Source organism: Saimiri boliviensis, chromosome 11 (assembly GCF_048565385.1).
Source record: "Saimiri boliviensis isolate mSaiBol1 chromosome 11, mSaiBol1.pri, whole genome shotgun sequence".
In the NCBI taxonomy this organism is placed as follows: domain Eukaryota; kingdom Metazoa; phylum Chordata; class Mammalia; order Primates; family Cebidae; genus Saimiri; species Saimiri boliviensis.
This window is the reverse complement of record NC_133459.1, coordinates 93,990,460-94,008,770: the sequence shown is the minus strand read 5'-3', so window position 1 is coordinate 94,008,770 and position 18,311 is coordinate 93,990,460. Positions and strand designations below refer to the sequence as shown.

At 38.9% G+C, this 18,311-nt stretch overlaps 1 protein-coding gene across 6 annotated transcripts in view; it reads right to left on the bottom strand.

The window, feature by feature from the left end:
• SPAG17 (sperm associated antigen 17) overlaps positions 1–18,311 on the bottom strand; it is a 250,275-nt gene that overhangs the window by 26,265 nt on the left and 205,699 nt on the right. For 5 of the 6 annotated variants that reach the window (XM_003933530.4, XM_074381189.1, XM_074381188.1 and 2 more), the window contains 7 exons: positions 17,588–17,701; positions 17,050–17,095; positions 12,803–12,902; positions 12,535–12,582; positions 8,825–8,924; positions 8,092–8,194; positions 5,576–5,707 (listed from right to left, as the gene is read on the bottom strand). In XM_003933530.4, coding sequence (XP_003933579.2) covers positions 5,576–5,707; positions 8,092–8,194; positions 8,825–8,924; positions 12,535–12,582; positions 12,803–12,902; positions 17,050–17,095; positions 17,588–17,701 — 643 coding nt within the window. Of the gene's footprint in view, positions 1–5,575; positions 5,708–8,091; positions 8,195–8,824; positions 8,925–12,534; positions 12,583–12,802; positions 12,903–17,049; positions 17,096–17,587; positions 17,702–18,311 lie in introns of those variants that run through there. The other variant, XM_074381192.1, reaches the window with a different exon arrangement.

The window sequence follows — 18,311 nt, the reverse complement described above, 5'->3', positions numbered from 1 at the left end:
CAGAATCTCTGGGAATGGAACTCAGGGATCAGTGTTTTAATGTACTTATTCCCTTTGATCACCATTTCCTGCATAGGCAACCATTCTAGTAGCTTGGTAGTTTTTGTTCATATCCTATGTGTATTACTGCTTTGTGTGCACGCATGCATCAGTCTAATAAGTATGAATTTGTTGCTGATACTATTAGTATTAGTAGTAAATATGGTATGGGGTTTATCATGAGCTGGACACTGTGCTCAGCATTTTACATATGTCAACTAATTTAATTCTCACAGCCCTGTGATGTACATACCATTATTTCTCCTTTACAGAAGAGAAATAGGAAGAGATAGAGGGTTTAAATAAATAGCTTGTGTCACATAGCTATTACACAAGGAGCCAGGATATGAACCGAGGTAAAGCCTGGACTCTTAGTTCCGCACTACACTGGACTGCCTCCCATAAAACATGCAGATTACTATTCCACTGAGCCTGCCTAGGGCTTCTGCAGGAATAGGGATAATGGGGGAGGGAGTCCTTGAGGGGCTTGGAGCAGTGAATGATTCGCAGCTGACACAGAGGTTCTTTAGCATTTGAACAACTGGTACAGTCCAACTAGTGCATTCATCTGAATATTACCGCCGGACCTGACCCAACTGAAGAACCGGTAGTGGTTCCTTGTTACCATGCTGAGCAAGGCTGGATTATTTATTCACAATTATTTACTTCCCCTTTCAGAATGGCTTCCCTGTAGGTGGAATATAATTCTCTGCTTCATTGACTTTGAGCTTGGCCATGGGACTTGCTTTTACCAACAGAGGTGTGTGTAGATGGCAGTGTATGCCAGGCTGAGCAGAAGCTGTGAGGGGCAGCACGTGTTTCTGCTGGCATCCCTTGAGCTTTGACGCTCTGCTATGAGGACAGCTTGCCTGAAGTGGTGGCTCCTTAGCTCCTACAGTGTGGCCTTCTTGGAATATACCTGAACCTTACCTGCAGCCGGAGGTGTGCTGGTGAGTGGTTAACAATTACCTTTCCCAGGATAAACTGCCCTGGTTTGTACCAGTCTGCGGCAGAGCTGCCATGGACATCCACAGCCCACAAACTGGTTGTGCTAAGCCACTACGGGATTTGGGGGCACCTCCCCGCGGTATTATCACAGTGAGCACTGAACCAACATTTTGTTTTGCAAGTCCAAACCTTCTCTAGCTGACTCTATTGCATTTTCCAGGCAGCATCTTGTATTGTTACTAAATAAAAACTCTGATCTACTTACTCTGATTTCCTGTTCATTTCTCCCTTCTCCCTTCAAGCTTTTAAACACACTCATTTTATTTTAAATAAAATATTCAGGCCAAGAGTGGTGGCTCACACCTGTAATCCCAGCACTTTGGGAGGCAGAGGCAGGTGGATCACCTGATGTCAGGAGTTTGAGACCAGACTGGCCAACATGGTGAAACCATGACTCTACTAAAAAAAAAAAAAAAAAAAAAAAAAAAAAAATAGCCAGGCATAGTGGTGCATGTCTGTAGTCCCAGCTACTCAGGAGGCTGAGGCAGGAGAATCACTTGAATCCAGGAGGCAGAGGTTGCAGTGAACCCAGATCGCACCACTGCACTCCAGCCTGGTGACAGAGCAAGACTCCATCTCAAATAAAATAAAAAAATAAAATAAAATAAAATAAAATATTCTTTTCTCTTCCCTACATCTAAAATGTAATGTAATAAAATACAGATAACTGGGAGTCTTGAAACTCATTTTCTAGCCCTGGCTCAGTCACAAATTTGCTGTATGATTTTAGATACTGCTTGACTTCTCCAGGTTTTAGTTTCCTTAGGTAAAATGAGGGTAGTCATAGGTGATTCACCTCTTAAATCTTAAGATTTACGAAATTCTGTTTATTTTTCAAGACCACTCCTGCTATAAAGCTTTCTCCAGTTTTGTGTTAATTCCTTACTACTCTGAATTTCTTTAAACTTTTTAACATCAAAATTTAATTCTCCATTTAGAGTGAAATCATATTACTGTCCCTTATCTCGAGTACCTCAGTACCTGGGGGTGCGGTCAGTGTCCTTATTTCAAAACAATTTATTTTTCCTCCTTCAAAGCTTTGTTCCGTTGAAGCTTGTGCCATCAGACTGTGTTAGTTACGACCTCTCCAAGTGGTTGTCATTTACTGGCCACTCTCAATCATTCCCTTTACTCCCTGGTGATTTTAACACCTGAGAGGGTCCCCCCACTTTATCTTTCCCGATGATACCACCTGGATGATCCATCCAACACCCAGTCCTCTCTGATTCTTGATCACACCGTGTCTTCACCTTTTCTACCTCAGAGAGTCCCATGGCCACATTTTTTACCTTGCCTACCCCAACAATTCTACCATTTTCAAAATCTGTTTCCAGCACACTTTCTGGATAACCACTTCCTATTCTTCTAACTTATTTTTCTGACATATCCAGCAGGTGATTATTGACCTCACTGATGTCTCTCATCAACATTATCATCTTACACAAGCAGTCTTTCCCTTATTGGTTTGCTTTCCTGTTTCTCTGGAATAGATTTAATGCTCTATCATTATATCTGCTCCTTTGCAATCAGACAGAAATTCCCTCATCCATCATCCCCCATACCAAACCTATCAACTTGCCGGCAAATGTATCCCTATTCTCTCTCTTCTCTCCTGTGGCTATGGATAAAGTGACCCTGTTCATATCTAAGGTTAACTCTGTCACTCAAGATGCCACGTTCTCTGATCTTCTTTAGGACCTTGCTGTCTCGCAACATGATCTTCTCTCCAGCATCATCAAGTTCTCTCTGCTATGAAATTACTACCATTTGCAAATTAGACTCTAGTATGCCTAATCTTTAGAAAAATATCTCTTCCTTGACTACATATTGCTCTTTTATCTGCAATCCCATTTCTCTAGTCTTTCCAGCAAAACTCAAGGGTAAAGCTATGTACTCTTATGCTGCCATTCTGTCTATTACCTGCTTCAGTTAGGCTTCAATCCGCTCTGTACTCGGAAGCTGGCCTTGTTAAGTTCACCAGTGATCTCCATGTTGTTCAACATCTTCCTACTTCACCTTGCTTGACCTTTCAGGAGCACTTGCTACACTGAGAACACTCAGCGATTTCACACTCCTGTTTTTCCGCTACCTTACTGGCTTCTTCTTAATGGCCTTTACTGGCTCTTCCTCTGCCTGACTTTCACCTTCTAGAGTTCACCTCAGGACAGTCCTTCACAAGGCACGAACCTATACGAGCAACATCAGCACCATTTGCGAACTTGTCAAAACTGCAAATTCTCAACCTCACAATCGGTTTAATCTAACGATCATCCTTGATTTTTCTTTTTGTCTTACACTTGCAGCCGCTTGAGCAGCAAATCCTATTGGCTTCACCCTCGTGATGTATTTCTAATTAATCTGCTTCTCCCCATCCCCCTTCGACCACCTTAGCCCATGTCTTTGGCACCTCTCACGTGTGCCACTTCAGTTGCGTCTTCCTTGCTTGCTCTTTGTCTCACTCCTCCCTTTCCTTGCCACGAGCTGTTATCCTCACAGAGTGATCTTTTAAAAATAAAAATTAGCCATGTAACTACCCTGCTCAAAACCTTCCACTGATCTTTGAATAAAGCTGCACTTAGAAACATTGCATGATCTCACCTCTGCCCCTGTGTCTGACCTCATCTTCTTCTACTTTTTCCTTTGGTCCTTGTGTTCTAGCCACCTGCCTTCTTTTTTTCGTGTGACAGAGTCTTGCTCTGTTGCCAGGTGCCAGGCTGGAGTGCAGTGGCGCAATCTCGGCTCACTGCAACCTCTGCCTCCCGGGTTCAAGCAATTCTCCTGCTGGGACTACAGGCACACGCCACCACGCCCAGCTAATTTATTTATTTATTTATTTATTTATTTTTATTTTTAGTAGAGATGAGGTTTCACCATGTTGGCCAGGATGGTCTTGATCTCTTGACCTCGTGATCCACCTGCCTCAGCCTCCCAAAGTACTGGGATTACAGGCGTGAGCCCCCGCGCCTGGCCCCACAGGCCTTAATGTTTCTTCCCCACAGGACCTTCACAGCTGCCATTTTCACTGCATGGACTATTCCTCTCTCCTAACCTTTGCGGGGTTGACTCCTTCTTGTACTTGTCTCAACTCAACTATTTTATCAGAGAGACCTTCTAATCTCCTGATGGAATGTTGCCCCTCTCCCCAAATCACTCTCCATACATTGTACTCTATCATTAGGTCATAATATTTATTGCAATCTGAATTTATCTGACTTATTTCTTTACATATTGTCTAGGTTTGCCCAAAATTTGGGTAAGGTCTGGCTCCATAAGACTGTGGCGTCATCACTGCTGTATATCCATGCCTGGAACAATGCCTGACACACAGTAGGCATTGAGTAATCATCCATTGAATGAATAAAACTTAGAGGAGAGAAGTTTAAGTCAGAAAGGCAAAAGTCTTATGTGGGGTAAATCTTTTTTTTTTTTTTTTTTTTTTTTTTTTTTTTTTTTTTTTTTTTAGACAAGAGTCTCTCTTGCCTAGGCTGGAGTGCAGTGGTGCGATCTCAGCTCACTTCAACCTCTGACTCTCAGGTTCAGTCGATTCTCCTGCCTCAGCCTCCTCAGTAGCTAGCATTACAGGCATGTGCCACCACATCCAGCTAATTTTTGTATTTTTTGTAGAGACAGGGTTTCACCAGGTTGGCCAGTCTGGTCTTGAACTTTTGACCTCAAGCGACCTGCCCGCCTCGGCCTCCCAAAGTGCTGGGATTACAGGCACGAACCACTGCACCTGGCCAGGGAAATCTCTTAATTTATCCATAAATGTGGTAAAATACTTGCTCTACAAGAGATAACTGAAACCCATCAACAGATTCCCATCTCACCTTCACCACAGAACATACCCACAAGAACCAAATGGTGGCAAAATTATCCAGGCAATGCAAATTACCCTCTCTATCTCTCTTTTGTGACCAGCTATGTTTAATTGAATTATCTTAGAAAAATCAGCATAATGTAACTCCATTATAACTAAATATTATCCCAGATTATTCTGTATTTCAATTTCTGCTAGTCCAGTAAGATTACGTGCTATGTAAGATAGAGACTACATCTCATGTTTTTCTTCTAGCACCTGGAGGACCAAGAAAGTACTGAAATAACAGGTAAGTCTAAGTATCAAATTTCTGGATACTCAAGAAAAGCTATCAGGTGTCTCACCTTGAATAAATCATACAAGTTTTAGAGAACTAAAAGGGATAAAATCAAGTAAAAATGAAATAAAATAACATCAAAAAAGTATTTGTATTTTTTTCTTTCAATCTGGAACTTTTAGTCATTCTCAAAAGTGTTTTTTGAGATACTTTGATGTGTTAAGATTTACCTGCAGCTGGCCAGGTAAATCTCTTAATTCACCCATAAATGTGGCAAAATACTTGCCTTTGCAAAGCTTCATAGCTCCAGGATCTGTTACCCTCTCGATTTTTTTCAGTAACTCTCAACCACACCTCATAGTGCAATTTCTCATATGCCAAAAAGGCATAATGTTCAGTTTCAAGAAACAAGATTTTAAAAATGATTGCCATACCTTCAGGAGATTTTGTTAAATTTTCAGTTTGGTTTTCAGCAGTGAAATCCTTCTTATCTGCAGTAATCTCTGGTTTTGGAAGACTAAGCACACTTGAGGGTTTCTCTTCTGAAACCTTATGTGGATTGAGATCTGGAAAACCCAAAATGAAATGTACACAGTGATATTTTGTAAGATGATATAATGACTGCTAATGTTTATATGAACAAATACTGAACAAGTTGTTTTACAATGAACAAGGTACCTTTTCCCCCACTCTCTTTAGAAAGACTAAATATAAGAAAGCCATTAAGAGGCAGGGATTTTTAAAATACAGTATAACGTTTGCCATTAACAAACAGGACAGTATTTGCAAAGTCTGCACTCCCTAGGAGCTAGCTGGTTTTTTGTGAGCAAACAGTAGAGTTGCCATCTTGTTGTGCTATGTAGAAGAGGCCAAGCAATTTGTTTCTACTTTTACCTGGTAATGGCAACTGAGATGTGGTATTTTTTCTTTTTTTTTTTTTTGAGACAGAGTCTCGTTCTGTCACCAGGCACCAGGCCAGAGTGCAGTGGAGCAATCTCAGCTGTAACCTACATCTCCCAGGTTTAAGCAATTCTCCTGCCTCAGCCTCCCGAGTAGCTAGGACTACAGGCGCACGCCACCATGTCCAACTAATTTTTGTAATTTTAGTAGAGATGGGGTTTCACCATGGTGGCCAGGATGGTCTTGATCTCCTGTCCTCGTGATCCGCCTGCCTCAGCCTCCCAAAGTGCTGGAATTACAAGCGTGAGCCACTGCACCCGGCTGATTTTTTTTTTTTTTTTAAGTTTCCAAACTTAAATTCATTCATTACTGTGAAAATATAGCTCTTTGTTAAATGTATCTCTCTAAGAAATAGGTACAACAGGAAACAAATTTTAAAGACTCTCTCCAGGATTGAGGAGGCAAATACATTTCAATCTGTGTGTGTGCCAACCCTGGCTGAATAGTCCTGACTGCCTCAAGTACTGTGCTGAAAAGACTTCCACAGTCTTATTCCATTTCAAAAGGAAAATAAGCAGTACTTGTTTAGTGCTGTCTGCCCAGGCTGCAGGAGGTCCAAGAGGCAGCATAAGAGCCATCAGCTTCTGATCTCTGATTTCTGTGCATCACATTTATAAGTCATTGTTTCAACCTTAATCTTTGGTTTATCAACTCTGTGATAATTAGATGTTTCTATTGGCTGTGTTCACTATAGACAGCTGAACTTCAAGTATTATATTGTATAGGAGAAAATTCCTCTATCTGGGTATTGTAATTACTCAGTTTACTAAAGAGAAGCACTGAATTTTATTTCATCTCTAAATTCTTCACCATGCTGCTCCTGAGAATGAAGCCATTCTCCTACTCACAGCAGCATCATCTACCCAAGAAATTAACAGTAATTTAACAATGTCCTCTCTTACAGAGTCTCCTAATCAAACTTGTGCAGTTTCTCCAAAATATCTTTTATAGCTGTTTCTTCTTCAGTTAAGGATCTAATCAAAGCTTAGGTTTCACATTCAGTTTTTATATCACTTTAGTCTCTTTTAGTTCAGAACAATCATCCCTTTCTTTTTTTTTAATGATGTTGACTTTTGAAGAGGCTGGGCTGGTCATCTTACAGACGATCTAAATTTTGGTAGACATTTGTCTGTTTCCTCTTGGATTCTGGTTAAGGATTTTTGGCAAGAATTCTCTAAAGGATTGTTTTAGTCTGTTTTCACACTGCTTATAAAGATGTACCCAACACTGGGTATATCTACAGGTAAAAGATTTAACGGCCTCACAGTTCCACATGGCTAGGGAGGCCTCACCATCATGGTGGAAGGCCAGGAGGAGCAAGTCATGTCTTACAAGGATGGCAGCAGGCAAAAAGAGCAAGCTTGTGCAGGGGAACTCCCCCTTATAAAATCATCAGATCTCATGAGACTTATTCACTATCATGAGAACAGCATGAGAAAGACCTGCCCCCATGATTCAATTATCTCCCACCAGGTACCTCTCACAACACGTGGGAATTCAAGATGAGATTTGGGTGGGGACACAGCCAAGCCATATCAAAGGTCTATGTGCTTTGTGTTGCATTACCTGAAAACTCACTTACTGCTAGATTGTCTCACCGATGGTAGGAGTTTGATTACTTAGTTAAGGTAGAAAATGCTGAATGTTTCCACTGTCAAGATACATTTTCCTTCTTATAATTTGTAAGTATATGTGGGTTGATATTTTGATACCTTACAAATGTCCTGTTCCCGAATGAACTTCATTACTTCCTTGCATTTTAAATTAGTCAGGTCTCCTAAATGAATTTAGGCAAATTTTAAGCACAGAGGCTGAAAACTAAATGTTTTTTACATTTTAGTTTTCTCATATAACTCAGCCAGGTCTGTAACATACAGGTCACAGTAGGTTATGTCATCAGCTATCACTGGTTATGTCCTAAGAGGCCACTGCTAGGTATTAATTCAGTTACAGACATTTAACAGGAATATGCGCTATGCTAATGCATTACCTAGATTAAGATCAGATGTATCCTGAACAGCTGTTTCATCTGTTTCTTCGTTTTTCTTTGTAAAAGAAGGCAGTTTTTTGGAAAGATTGTCCAGATGATTACACTGAAAGAAAAAAAGACTTATTTTAGACTTATACATGGCTGAAATTCAACTGTCACAAATATATTAAATTGATAAGCGATGATGAAAACATATTTTTAATGACCAGAAAATAAAGTTTACAAATTAATATTCTACAAGAGACTAATTAACCCAATTCTAGTTTTTGTTAACTAGTCATAATTTCCTGTAATTTCTTCTGGAGTTTTCATAGAAATGCAAGGTGTTTGGAACATATGAAAATATTCACTTTGAATCAGAGTTTTAATTAACTGGCCAGTGAGGGGAAGGTTGGGGCTGTGGTCCTACAGGTAGGCTGAAATAGAACAGGAGAAGATCATTCTGCCTCTCTGAGCTTCCAAGAACTCACAATCTCTCAGTGGTATCTTAACAGCTGATGGGTGAGGAAATTTTAACTGAATAAAACTCCAAAATGAGTTATCAGAGGATAATGATAGGAAAGATTCTGCCTAAAAAGGCTTAATATAGATAGGAGAGGGTAAAAAATAGTGAGACTGAAAGGCAGGATGGGGGAGTGATAGTAAAACACTGCAGAGAACTTCTAATAACATATGCAATATATCAGCTTTTATAAATACCTTTATTTGATTATTGTTCATTATATTCAGTTACCTGAGACTGATACAACTCGTTCATTTCAGATTTTAAAAAGGGTGGTATTATGCGGTTCCTAATACCCATTAGATAATTTTTTGTTGTTTCAATTTCCTTCCTGGTTGATGTTTCCATAATTATGCAAAAGAAGAAACAAACATTTTCAGGTGTTATCCGTTCGTGCTTTAGCTCTAACTCCCACAAACATGAATGTAATCACCAACAATAAAACTGATAGGAATTAACTTGTTAGATACTTTTTGTCCGCTTGTTTTGGTTCATTTTCTCATCTTTTAGAATTAGTTACATTTTCTACTTTAAAAATCAGACTCTCACGTAAGATAGGAAATAGTGGTACCACGTGTTAGTTTCATTTCATACTTGATCTCAAAAAGCTAAAAACCACATAGCCCTGTAATAGTTAAACTTTTTGAGGTTTTTCAATTCTCTGAGGTTAAATGACAGCTAGAATTACCGGTTTTCCTAATTTCAGTAGCAGTAGTAACAAAAAAACCTAAACAAATCAAAAACAAAAACATGAGGCATAATTTGTGAATAATGTGGTCGGTGGTTATACAGTTAAATAAAAGCAATTATGATAATCCTGCTTTCCAAGACCAGAACCCCTAGAGTGGGGAGACATTATATAGAGAAGGCCAATGAGATGTAAACTGAAGTCATTGGGTAAGTGTCCAGGAGCTTTTAAGGAGGGCTAACTCAGCTGGGAGGCTCTTCCTTGTCCTTGCCTGGTATCTTTTCCTACTTCCTGAAATATGATGGCTGAGGCTGCAGCAATCATTTTGCAACTATTAAGTAAACTTGAGAATGGAAATCACGTACTAAGAATGTTGGAACAGATAAAAGGAAGGAATCTGAATTCCTGATGATGTTGTGGTGCTTCCTACCGTAAACTGCCCAGCTCCGACTTTTTCACATTAGGAAAAATAAGCCCCTTTTTAATACAAGCACTGATTTGGAGGTTTTCTGTTAAATGTAGCTAAACTTAATTCTACCTGAAATAGTTTTCATTTTTAAGTGCTTATTGCATGACAGGAGTTTTGCAAAGTATTTTACATTTAATCCTATAATAACCATATGTTACTATTTTTTAAAATTTTACTTTAAGTTCTGGGGTACATGAGCTGATCTTATATGATTGGTTTGCTGCCTCCAGCCCCCCGTCACCTATATTAGGTATTTTTCCTAATGTTATCCCTCCCCAATCTCCCCACCCCTGCCAATCCTTTCCTAGCTCCCCACCCCCAAACAGACCCCAGTGTGTGATGTTCCCCTCCCTGTGTCCATGTGTTCTCATTGTTCAACACCCACTTATGAGTGAGAACATGCAATGTTTGGTTTTCTGTTCTTGTGTCAGTTTGCTGAGAATGATGGTTTCCAGATTCATCCATGTCCCTGCAAAGGGCGTGAACTCATCGTTTTTTATGGCTGTATAGTATTCCATGGTGTATATATGCCACATTTTCTTTGTCCAGTCTATCGTGGATGGGCATTTGGGTTGGTTCCAAGTCTTTGCTATTGTAAACAGTGCCACAATGAACATATGTGTCTATGTGTCTTTATAATAGATCGGTTTATAATCATTTGGGTATATACCCAGTAATGGGATTGCTGGGTCAAATGGAATTTCTATTTCTACATCTTTGAGGAATCACCACACTGTCTTCCACAATGGTCACTATTTTTATCCTCATTTTATGGGTTGAAAAACCAAGCACAGAAAGGTTAAGAAACCCCTTGCAAATCACATTACCAATAAGGGGTCGAATCTAAATTAAAACCCAGGTTGCTTGCCTCCAAGCCCATGATCTTGAGAACTGCACATGCAGGGAGCCATCAGTCCCCCAGTGTGAGAGCTGAAAGAGACCTCAGATATTTGACAGTCCAATTAGCCTCAGTTTATTGCTGGGCAAACTGAACTCCCAAAGTAAATGTTACTGAAGTGAAACAACCAGCCAGCATCATACATTTTGTAAGTCATCAAACGGCAATTGATTGGATCTGTTTACAGTGCTCTTATAGTAGTTGGCCTGTCTGGAAATACCAAAATACAACCTTACTTAAACAATTTTCATTTCCCACTGAAAGTATATTATCTCTATTGCTTCACTGGATTCACTCATCAATCTATGGCAGTCTGGTTGCTGCCTACCACTTTCTTAAAATTATTCTCACAAAAGAAAGTAATGAACCTTCTAACTTATAAACCCAAATTCTTTTATTCATTCCCATTTCTGATTCTTCCATGGCATGTTACATTTGCTGACCAACTTCTATTTCCTAGAAACTTTATCTTTTCTTGACCCAGTTCATTTTCCACATTGCCAACACTTCTTTTTCTGTGACACTCATCTAATTATATTTTTCACTCTTCTTTAACAAGCTTTCACTGGCTTGCCATTATATACCTATAAGTTAAAACTTGAAATTGTTAATGTTGTAAAATTTAAAAAAATTGAATAAGTAATATAGGCATATGGACACAGTTTTAAGAACACTCAAAAGTACATAATACTGAAGTACATCCTAGCCCCGTCTCTCAATCTCCTTCCCCTCAGGCAATCACTGTCTCTCAGAGAAGCTTTTAGGGATACTCTGAGAATAATGGTCTTCAAGGTGCACTACCTTAAAATATGGCAGCTTGGAGCACTGAATATTTTCAGCTGAAGGAATCTGAGAAAATGGTAGAAGCAGGGAGGTTATTCTCACCTTCCCTCTGTCCTTCTTCCCTGAAGCAGGACATAAAACCTAGAGAGGATTTTCTGACCTTCCCCTTGAGCAGTTCATAAGACCCTCCCATGGAGGGGCCCTTGTAATACCTGCAGGAAAGGAGGATCTGTATCTCTGAAGACAAAGGCACACAGAGAGGAATCTGAGCAACAGACCTCGCTACAGTCCCCCAGTTTATTACCATTAGATTATGCCTTTTGTGCTGTATCATATTTCTCCATGAGTGTTTATTCTTCATCATATCTAGCATAAAGATATTCAGGCTTAACCATTTATTTGGGTCTTCATTTCCTTATGAAGGCTACCATGTCATGTAAAACTTAAGCTATCCTCCCTGCAGACCAGTATATCCCTTCCAGTTTGATCTTGTATAGGGGAGGTGACCCATGAGGCTTAAAGTCTTATCTCAGCACTCCTCTAACGCATTTTGCAAGACAACCCTGACATTTTTATGAAGAAGCATATTAATCCTGAAATCATTCTGAAAAGGGGCCATGGAAATGTGTACAACAGATATTATCATATGTACTACTACATATTCAACAGATACATCTGGCTGCTTCTCTCTATGACAAGACAGCTGGAGTTGAAATCCCCAGTGAGGACTAAAAAGAAACGAAACCATATAATGCTTAGAGCACATTCCTCCTGTGAATTATAAGAACCTTGAAAGTTTATGACGGTGTTCTGCATTAAGTTCCAGAATATTTATTAGTATATTAGAATCACCAAAAACACAGAGAGGGCCTTGAGAGCTTTCTTGCTTAGGAGAGGAAGAGCATCTATCTAATGGTCAAATGGGCTTCCTCAAGAGACAGAGAGGTCATCACACAGAGCTGAATGACCACTTGGTAGAACTGTTGAAGAAGAGATTTAAATAACATCTGGGCACCTGGTAGGACACTTTGACCTATTCCACTCTCAGAGTCTGTTACTCTGGGCCTTTTCAGGTGCTTATGCATATTTGGCGGTAGAATTACCTCGTTTTGTCTATCTTTTCCTTCCAGCGATTGGAGGATGCTGTGTCCCTATGTGAAAGGAAAGGAAAATATGAAAAGGGGCAATGGTCTCAGCTTAAAAACAAGAACAAAACCCTCCACTACTAAATGATGAATTGTTAATATTATGGGAGATGAAGGGCTGTGAATTCATTGACGTAGTCACCCAAAGTTATAGCATCTGCATATCCCATTTCCTCAACCATTGCATGCCTAATACTAATTAGAACACATTATTGCATTAGCTTACCTCCACGTCTTTTCAAAGAAATCTTTACCAAGTGTGTCTGGTGGGCATTTTGGAGGTGCAGCCAAAGATTGCTTGTATAAATCAGCTAGGTGAGCTGCAACTTTAAACATAAATATATTTAAATTTTATCCCCATTTCTTTATAGGGCAACACACAATCAGTACACAATTACTCATTTGAGATGCCTATTAAGAGCCTATATTTAACCCATCAAGTGTTTACTAGGATTTACATGACAAAGCTGTAATACAATAGTAAACTAGACTACTTTTATGAAATATCCTACTAGAAAACATACAGCTTATAGCTAAAATGTAAAATGCAGTGATATCTCATTTATCCCATATTATTAGGGGAAGCGATATTCCACTTAACTGAATTTCCTCCAATCTGAAGCAGCAAATCTTAAAACAAATTAACCATAATATTGAAATTGCTTTTCTGAATATTTTCATGCATCTTGAATCTAAGAACATGAATATACGACAATGATTGTTCAAGAATTTAGGTAGCGATTCTCAGAGTTCATTCACAAAACATGATCTTGGTGGGATGTCAAAGGGAGATTAAAAAAAGGAAAAGGTTTTCATGTTTCATGATTATATGACCTTGGGAAACACTGATATATACAAGGTTAAATAGGTTTTATTACTTTCCTGCATCCTTAGTTAATTAACATACATTATGACTCTCTCAGAAAATAAGACAATATGAAGCATTATCCAAATTTATTTAAATATGAAACTCATTTTTGAAGGATCCTTCTCACAGATGAGTGTTTTAGAAAATACTATGGAGGAATGTTTACTAGGATCATTTTAATTATGTGTCAGGGACAGCTATAGGTATGCAAGAGCTGTTTCCTTCCCAGAATCGTTTGTTTCAAAACATGTGTTTGTCTTTCACTTTTGAAAAACCTACGTGTTTTTCTTTGTTGTGCCTGTTGCTTTGTCCCACAGGTAAAAGTTCAAAAGCTACGGGGTAGGGTTGCCAGATAAACTATAGGGCCCCTGGTTAAATCTGAATTTCAGATAAACAAATAGCTTTTTAGTATAAGTACATTCCAGGCTTCAAGGGGCATACTGTGTCTTAGCCTGCTTTTTGTTGCTATAAAATAGTGCCTGAGGCTGTGTAATTCATAAAGAAAAGAGGTTTCTTTGGCTCACATTCTGCGGGCTATACAAGAAGCGTGGTGCTGGCATCTGCTTCTGGTGAGGGCCTTAGGCTACTTCCACTCGTGGCAGCGGGGGAAGGGGAGCTCACATGTACGGAGACCAGATAATGAAAAAGGAAGCAACAGAGAGAGGGAAGATGCCAGATTCATTTTACCAACCAGCTCTCATGGCAACCAATAGAGTGTGAATTCAGTCACCACCAAGAGGACAGAGGGCACTGAGCTATTCACGAGGAACCCATCCGTATGACCCAAATACCTCCCAATACGCCCCACCTCCCTCCAACATTGGGGATCAAATTTCTTTTCTTTTTTCTTTTTCTTTTGGAGACAGGGTCTTGCTCTGTTGCTCAGGCTTGAATGCAGTGGCATGATTTCCAGTCATTGCAACGACCACTCACCAGGCAAAAGCTATCCTCCCAACTCAGCATTCAGAGGAGGTGGGACCACAGGTATACACCATGACACCCGACTAATTTTTTTTTTTTAAATTTTCTGTAGAGATGGGGATTCACCATGTTGCCCAGGCTGATGTTGGCCTCCTGGGCTCAAGAGATCCACCCACTTTGGCTTTCCAAAGTGCTAGGGTTACAGGCACAAGCCACCAGGCCTGGCCTGGGGATCAAATTTCAACATGCAATTTAAAGGGGTCAAACATCCAATCTATAATGTACTTACACTAAAAAAATTATTTGTCATTCATCTAAAATTCAAATTTAACTAGGCCTTCTGTATTTGTATTCACTAAATCTGGTCACTCTACTACAAGAATTGCCCAGGGTAAAAGAGTGATCGCAAAGTATAGGCACAGGGAGACATTGGGGGTTGTGATGAACTCCCGTGATGGTCATTTTAAAGGGGAAGCTGCCAATTATCTTCAGCCAAGTTTACTATGCAATAATGTGAGATTTAAAAAGGAGAAAAATCTAGTTAAAAAACAACAGCAAAAGCTGGAGGCATCACACCACCGGACTTCAAACTATACTACAAGGCTACAGCAATCAAAACAGCATGGTAGTGGTATCAAAACGGAGTCATAGACCAATGGAACAGAACAGAGGCCTCAGAAGCAACACCACACATCTACAACTATCTGATCTATGACAAACCTGACAAAAACAAGCAATGGGGAAAGGACTCCATGTTTACTAAATGCTGTTGGGAAAATTAGCTAGCAATGTGCAGAAAGCAGAAACTGGAGGCCTTCCTTTCACCTTACACTAAAATTAACTCCAGATGGATTAAAGATTTAAACATAAAACCTAACACCATAAAAACACTAGAAGAAAACATAGGCAAAACCATCCAGGACATAGGTATAGGCAAGGACTTCATGACTAAAACACCAAAAGCAATGGCAACAAAAGCCCAGATAGACAAATGGGATCTAATTAAAATTTAGAGCTTCTGTACAGCAAAAGAAACCATCAGTAGAGTGAACCAGCAACTAGCAGAATGGCAAAAAATTTTTGCAGTCTACCTATCTGACAAAGGACTGATATCCAGAATCTACAAAGAACTAAAATAGATATACAAGAAAAAAAAAAAAACAACCCCATTCAAAAGTGGGTGAAGGATATGAACAGATGCTTTACAAAGAAGATATACATGAGGCCAACAAACATATGAAAAAATGCTCATCATCACTGGTCATTAGAGAAATGCAAATCAAAACCACACTGAGATACCATCTCACACCAGTTAGAATGGTGATCATTAAAAAATCTGGAGACAACAGATGCTGGAGAGGATGTGAAGAAATAGGAACACTCTTACACAGTTGATGGGAGTGTAAATTAGTTCAATCACTGCAGAAGACAGTGTGGTGATTTCTCAAAGATCTTGAAATAGAAATTCCATTTGACCCAGCAATCCCAATTACTGTGTATATACCCAAAGAAATATAAATCTTTCTACTATAAAGACACATGCACACATATGTTCATTGCAGCTCTGTGTACAATAGCAAAGACCTGGAACCAATCCAAATGCCCATCCGTGATAGACTGAACAAAGAAAATGTGGCACATATACACCATGGAATACTACACAGCCATAAAAAATGATGAGTTCATGTCCTTTGTAGGGACTTGGATGAATCTGGAAATCATGATTCTCAGCAAACTGACACAAGAACAGAAAACCAAACACTGCAGGTTCTCACTCATAGGTGGGTGTTGAACAATGAGAACATGTGGACTCAGGGAGAGGAGCATCACACACTTGGGGCAGTTGGAGGTGGGTAAGGGAGGGTCAGTGGGGGTGGGAAGGGTGGGGAGGGATAACATGGAGAGAAATGCAGGATATAGTATGCACCTATGCAACAACCCTGCATGACCTGCACATGTACCCCAGAACCTAAAGTAAAATAAAAAGAAAATAATAAATTAAACATCATCAACAACAAAAACAACTGTACAAGCACACACTGTGAAGGATACTCAGAACCTATCTGTGGCGAATGAAGCCCCTGGCTGTCATTTTATGATCTTTGCCATATGGCCAAAAAACCAAACCAAACCAAAACAAAAACCCACCATATTCTCCACTGTTTGTTTGCTGTGATTTATGAAACCATCTAACCACAGTTGTTAAGGTTGTGTATATCCCCAAATGAACACCCTTTGAATGAGATCTAAGTGCTTGCATTGCACATAGTGTAAAACTGTAAGATACCTGCATTACATATAGTGTAAAACTGCAAGGTTTTGGTGACAACAGTGTAGTTGCTAAAAAATTCTGTGTAGGAGGGTGGGCTGTTGGTTGGTTGAATATATCTTCATTATAGTTGAGACTAACATAAAAGTCTAATGTCAACATTTTTCATTTAATGGATGAAAGTTAAAGATGAATGAGAGAAAATCATCGTTTTCCAGGATCTCACAGCTCAGGCAGAACAATACAGGCAGAATGATTTACAAAAATAAACCACCACTACAATATGGCCAATATGAGAATGGAAATATGTCCATGGTGTCTTGTTATCTGATAAGAGAATGACCGATAAGTGTATTTAAGATTATTCCTTTGAAATTTGAAAATACATGGCAGAAGAATACTAAATACAACTTACCTTCACTAACATGACTTTTTGTAGTTTCCTCCATTTTAGGGAAAGACTGAAATGAAGATAGAATTACTTAATGGTGATGACTATTTTACTTACAAGACTTACTTTGTTTAGAAACATTCTCTCAAGTTGATCTTCTGTAAAAACTACTATAAAATGAATTAGTTTTAAAATACTGATATAAAATTCATTTCTGTAGGTCTTTTTTTCACTTAATTTATAAAAATGGAAATAATTTTAAGTTGTAAACATTCCTTTTTCCTCTTTCCCATTTCATTTATTAGTTCATTCAGCATTTTAGTAAATGTCAATTTCTTTTGAAGACAATAAAAAGTTTTATTTAAGGACCTTCAGACTTATTTATGAAAGAAGAGCCTGAAATGTTTAGAGAAACAAATTTCCTCAAAAACTAAAAATTATGAGGAGGGAGCAAATGCTTCATAGAAGTGGCAGAAGCAGCTATTCCTTAACGAGATTTTGTCTTGAAACATTTAATACTGAAACAATAGTAAGAACACAGGTATACAAGGAATTTTCTCACCATAACCAGCTTGAGGAGATCAGCAGCATTGCCTCTCTCCTCCTCAGTTCTGGAATCTTTAACCATCATTTCCTGCAGCTCATCTTCTTTCTTTAGAATATGGTTTATGTAATCCTAAATTAGCAGAGTAAAATAAATAGATAAAAACAAAGGGGTAGGTAGAGAGACACCAAAATGGTCATCAACTTCAAATATTACCCCAAAATGAAGAATCTATAGGTTTACAATACTCAGCAATTGTTTACTATTCAAAGAGTCTGAAAAGACTTTTCCTTAATATGTTAATGGAATAAAACTTCAAAGGTTCAAAAGCAAAGTTGTAAGGGCCAAAGGATAGAGCTGTATGGCGACCTCAGAGAGGCCCTATTAACTTTGTGCTTAAGTGTCCTCATCAATAAAATGGACAGAGTTGGGTTAGATGACATTTAGGATCCTTTCAGATATAGTCTTCTATTTTATCTGTGAATGGAATTTGCCTAGTTCATGTCTTTGTTTCCAAGAGAAATATATTTTATTTTTTCCATAAGTATTTGATCCATTTTCATAACTAATAATTCCCTTGCTCTGTGCCAGGTGCTAGGTATATAACCATAAACAAAACACATATAATCCCTGTACTGAGGGAGTTAACAAATTGACATGATATAGACATAATCATACAATTAACTATGTATTTAACATCCTTAGACCACTTCCAAAGCCAGCAATCATTTTCCTCCATGGA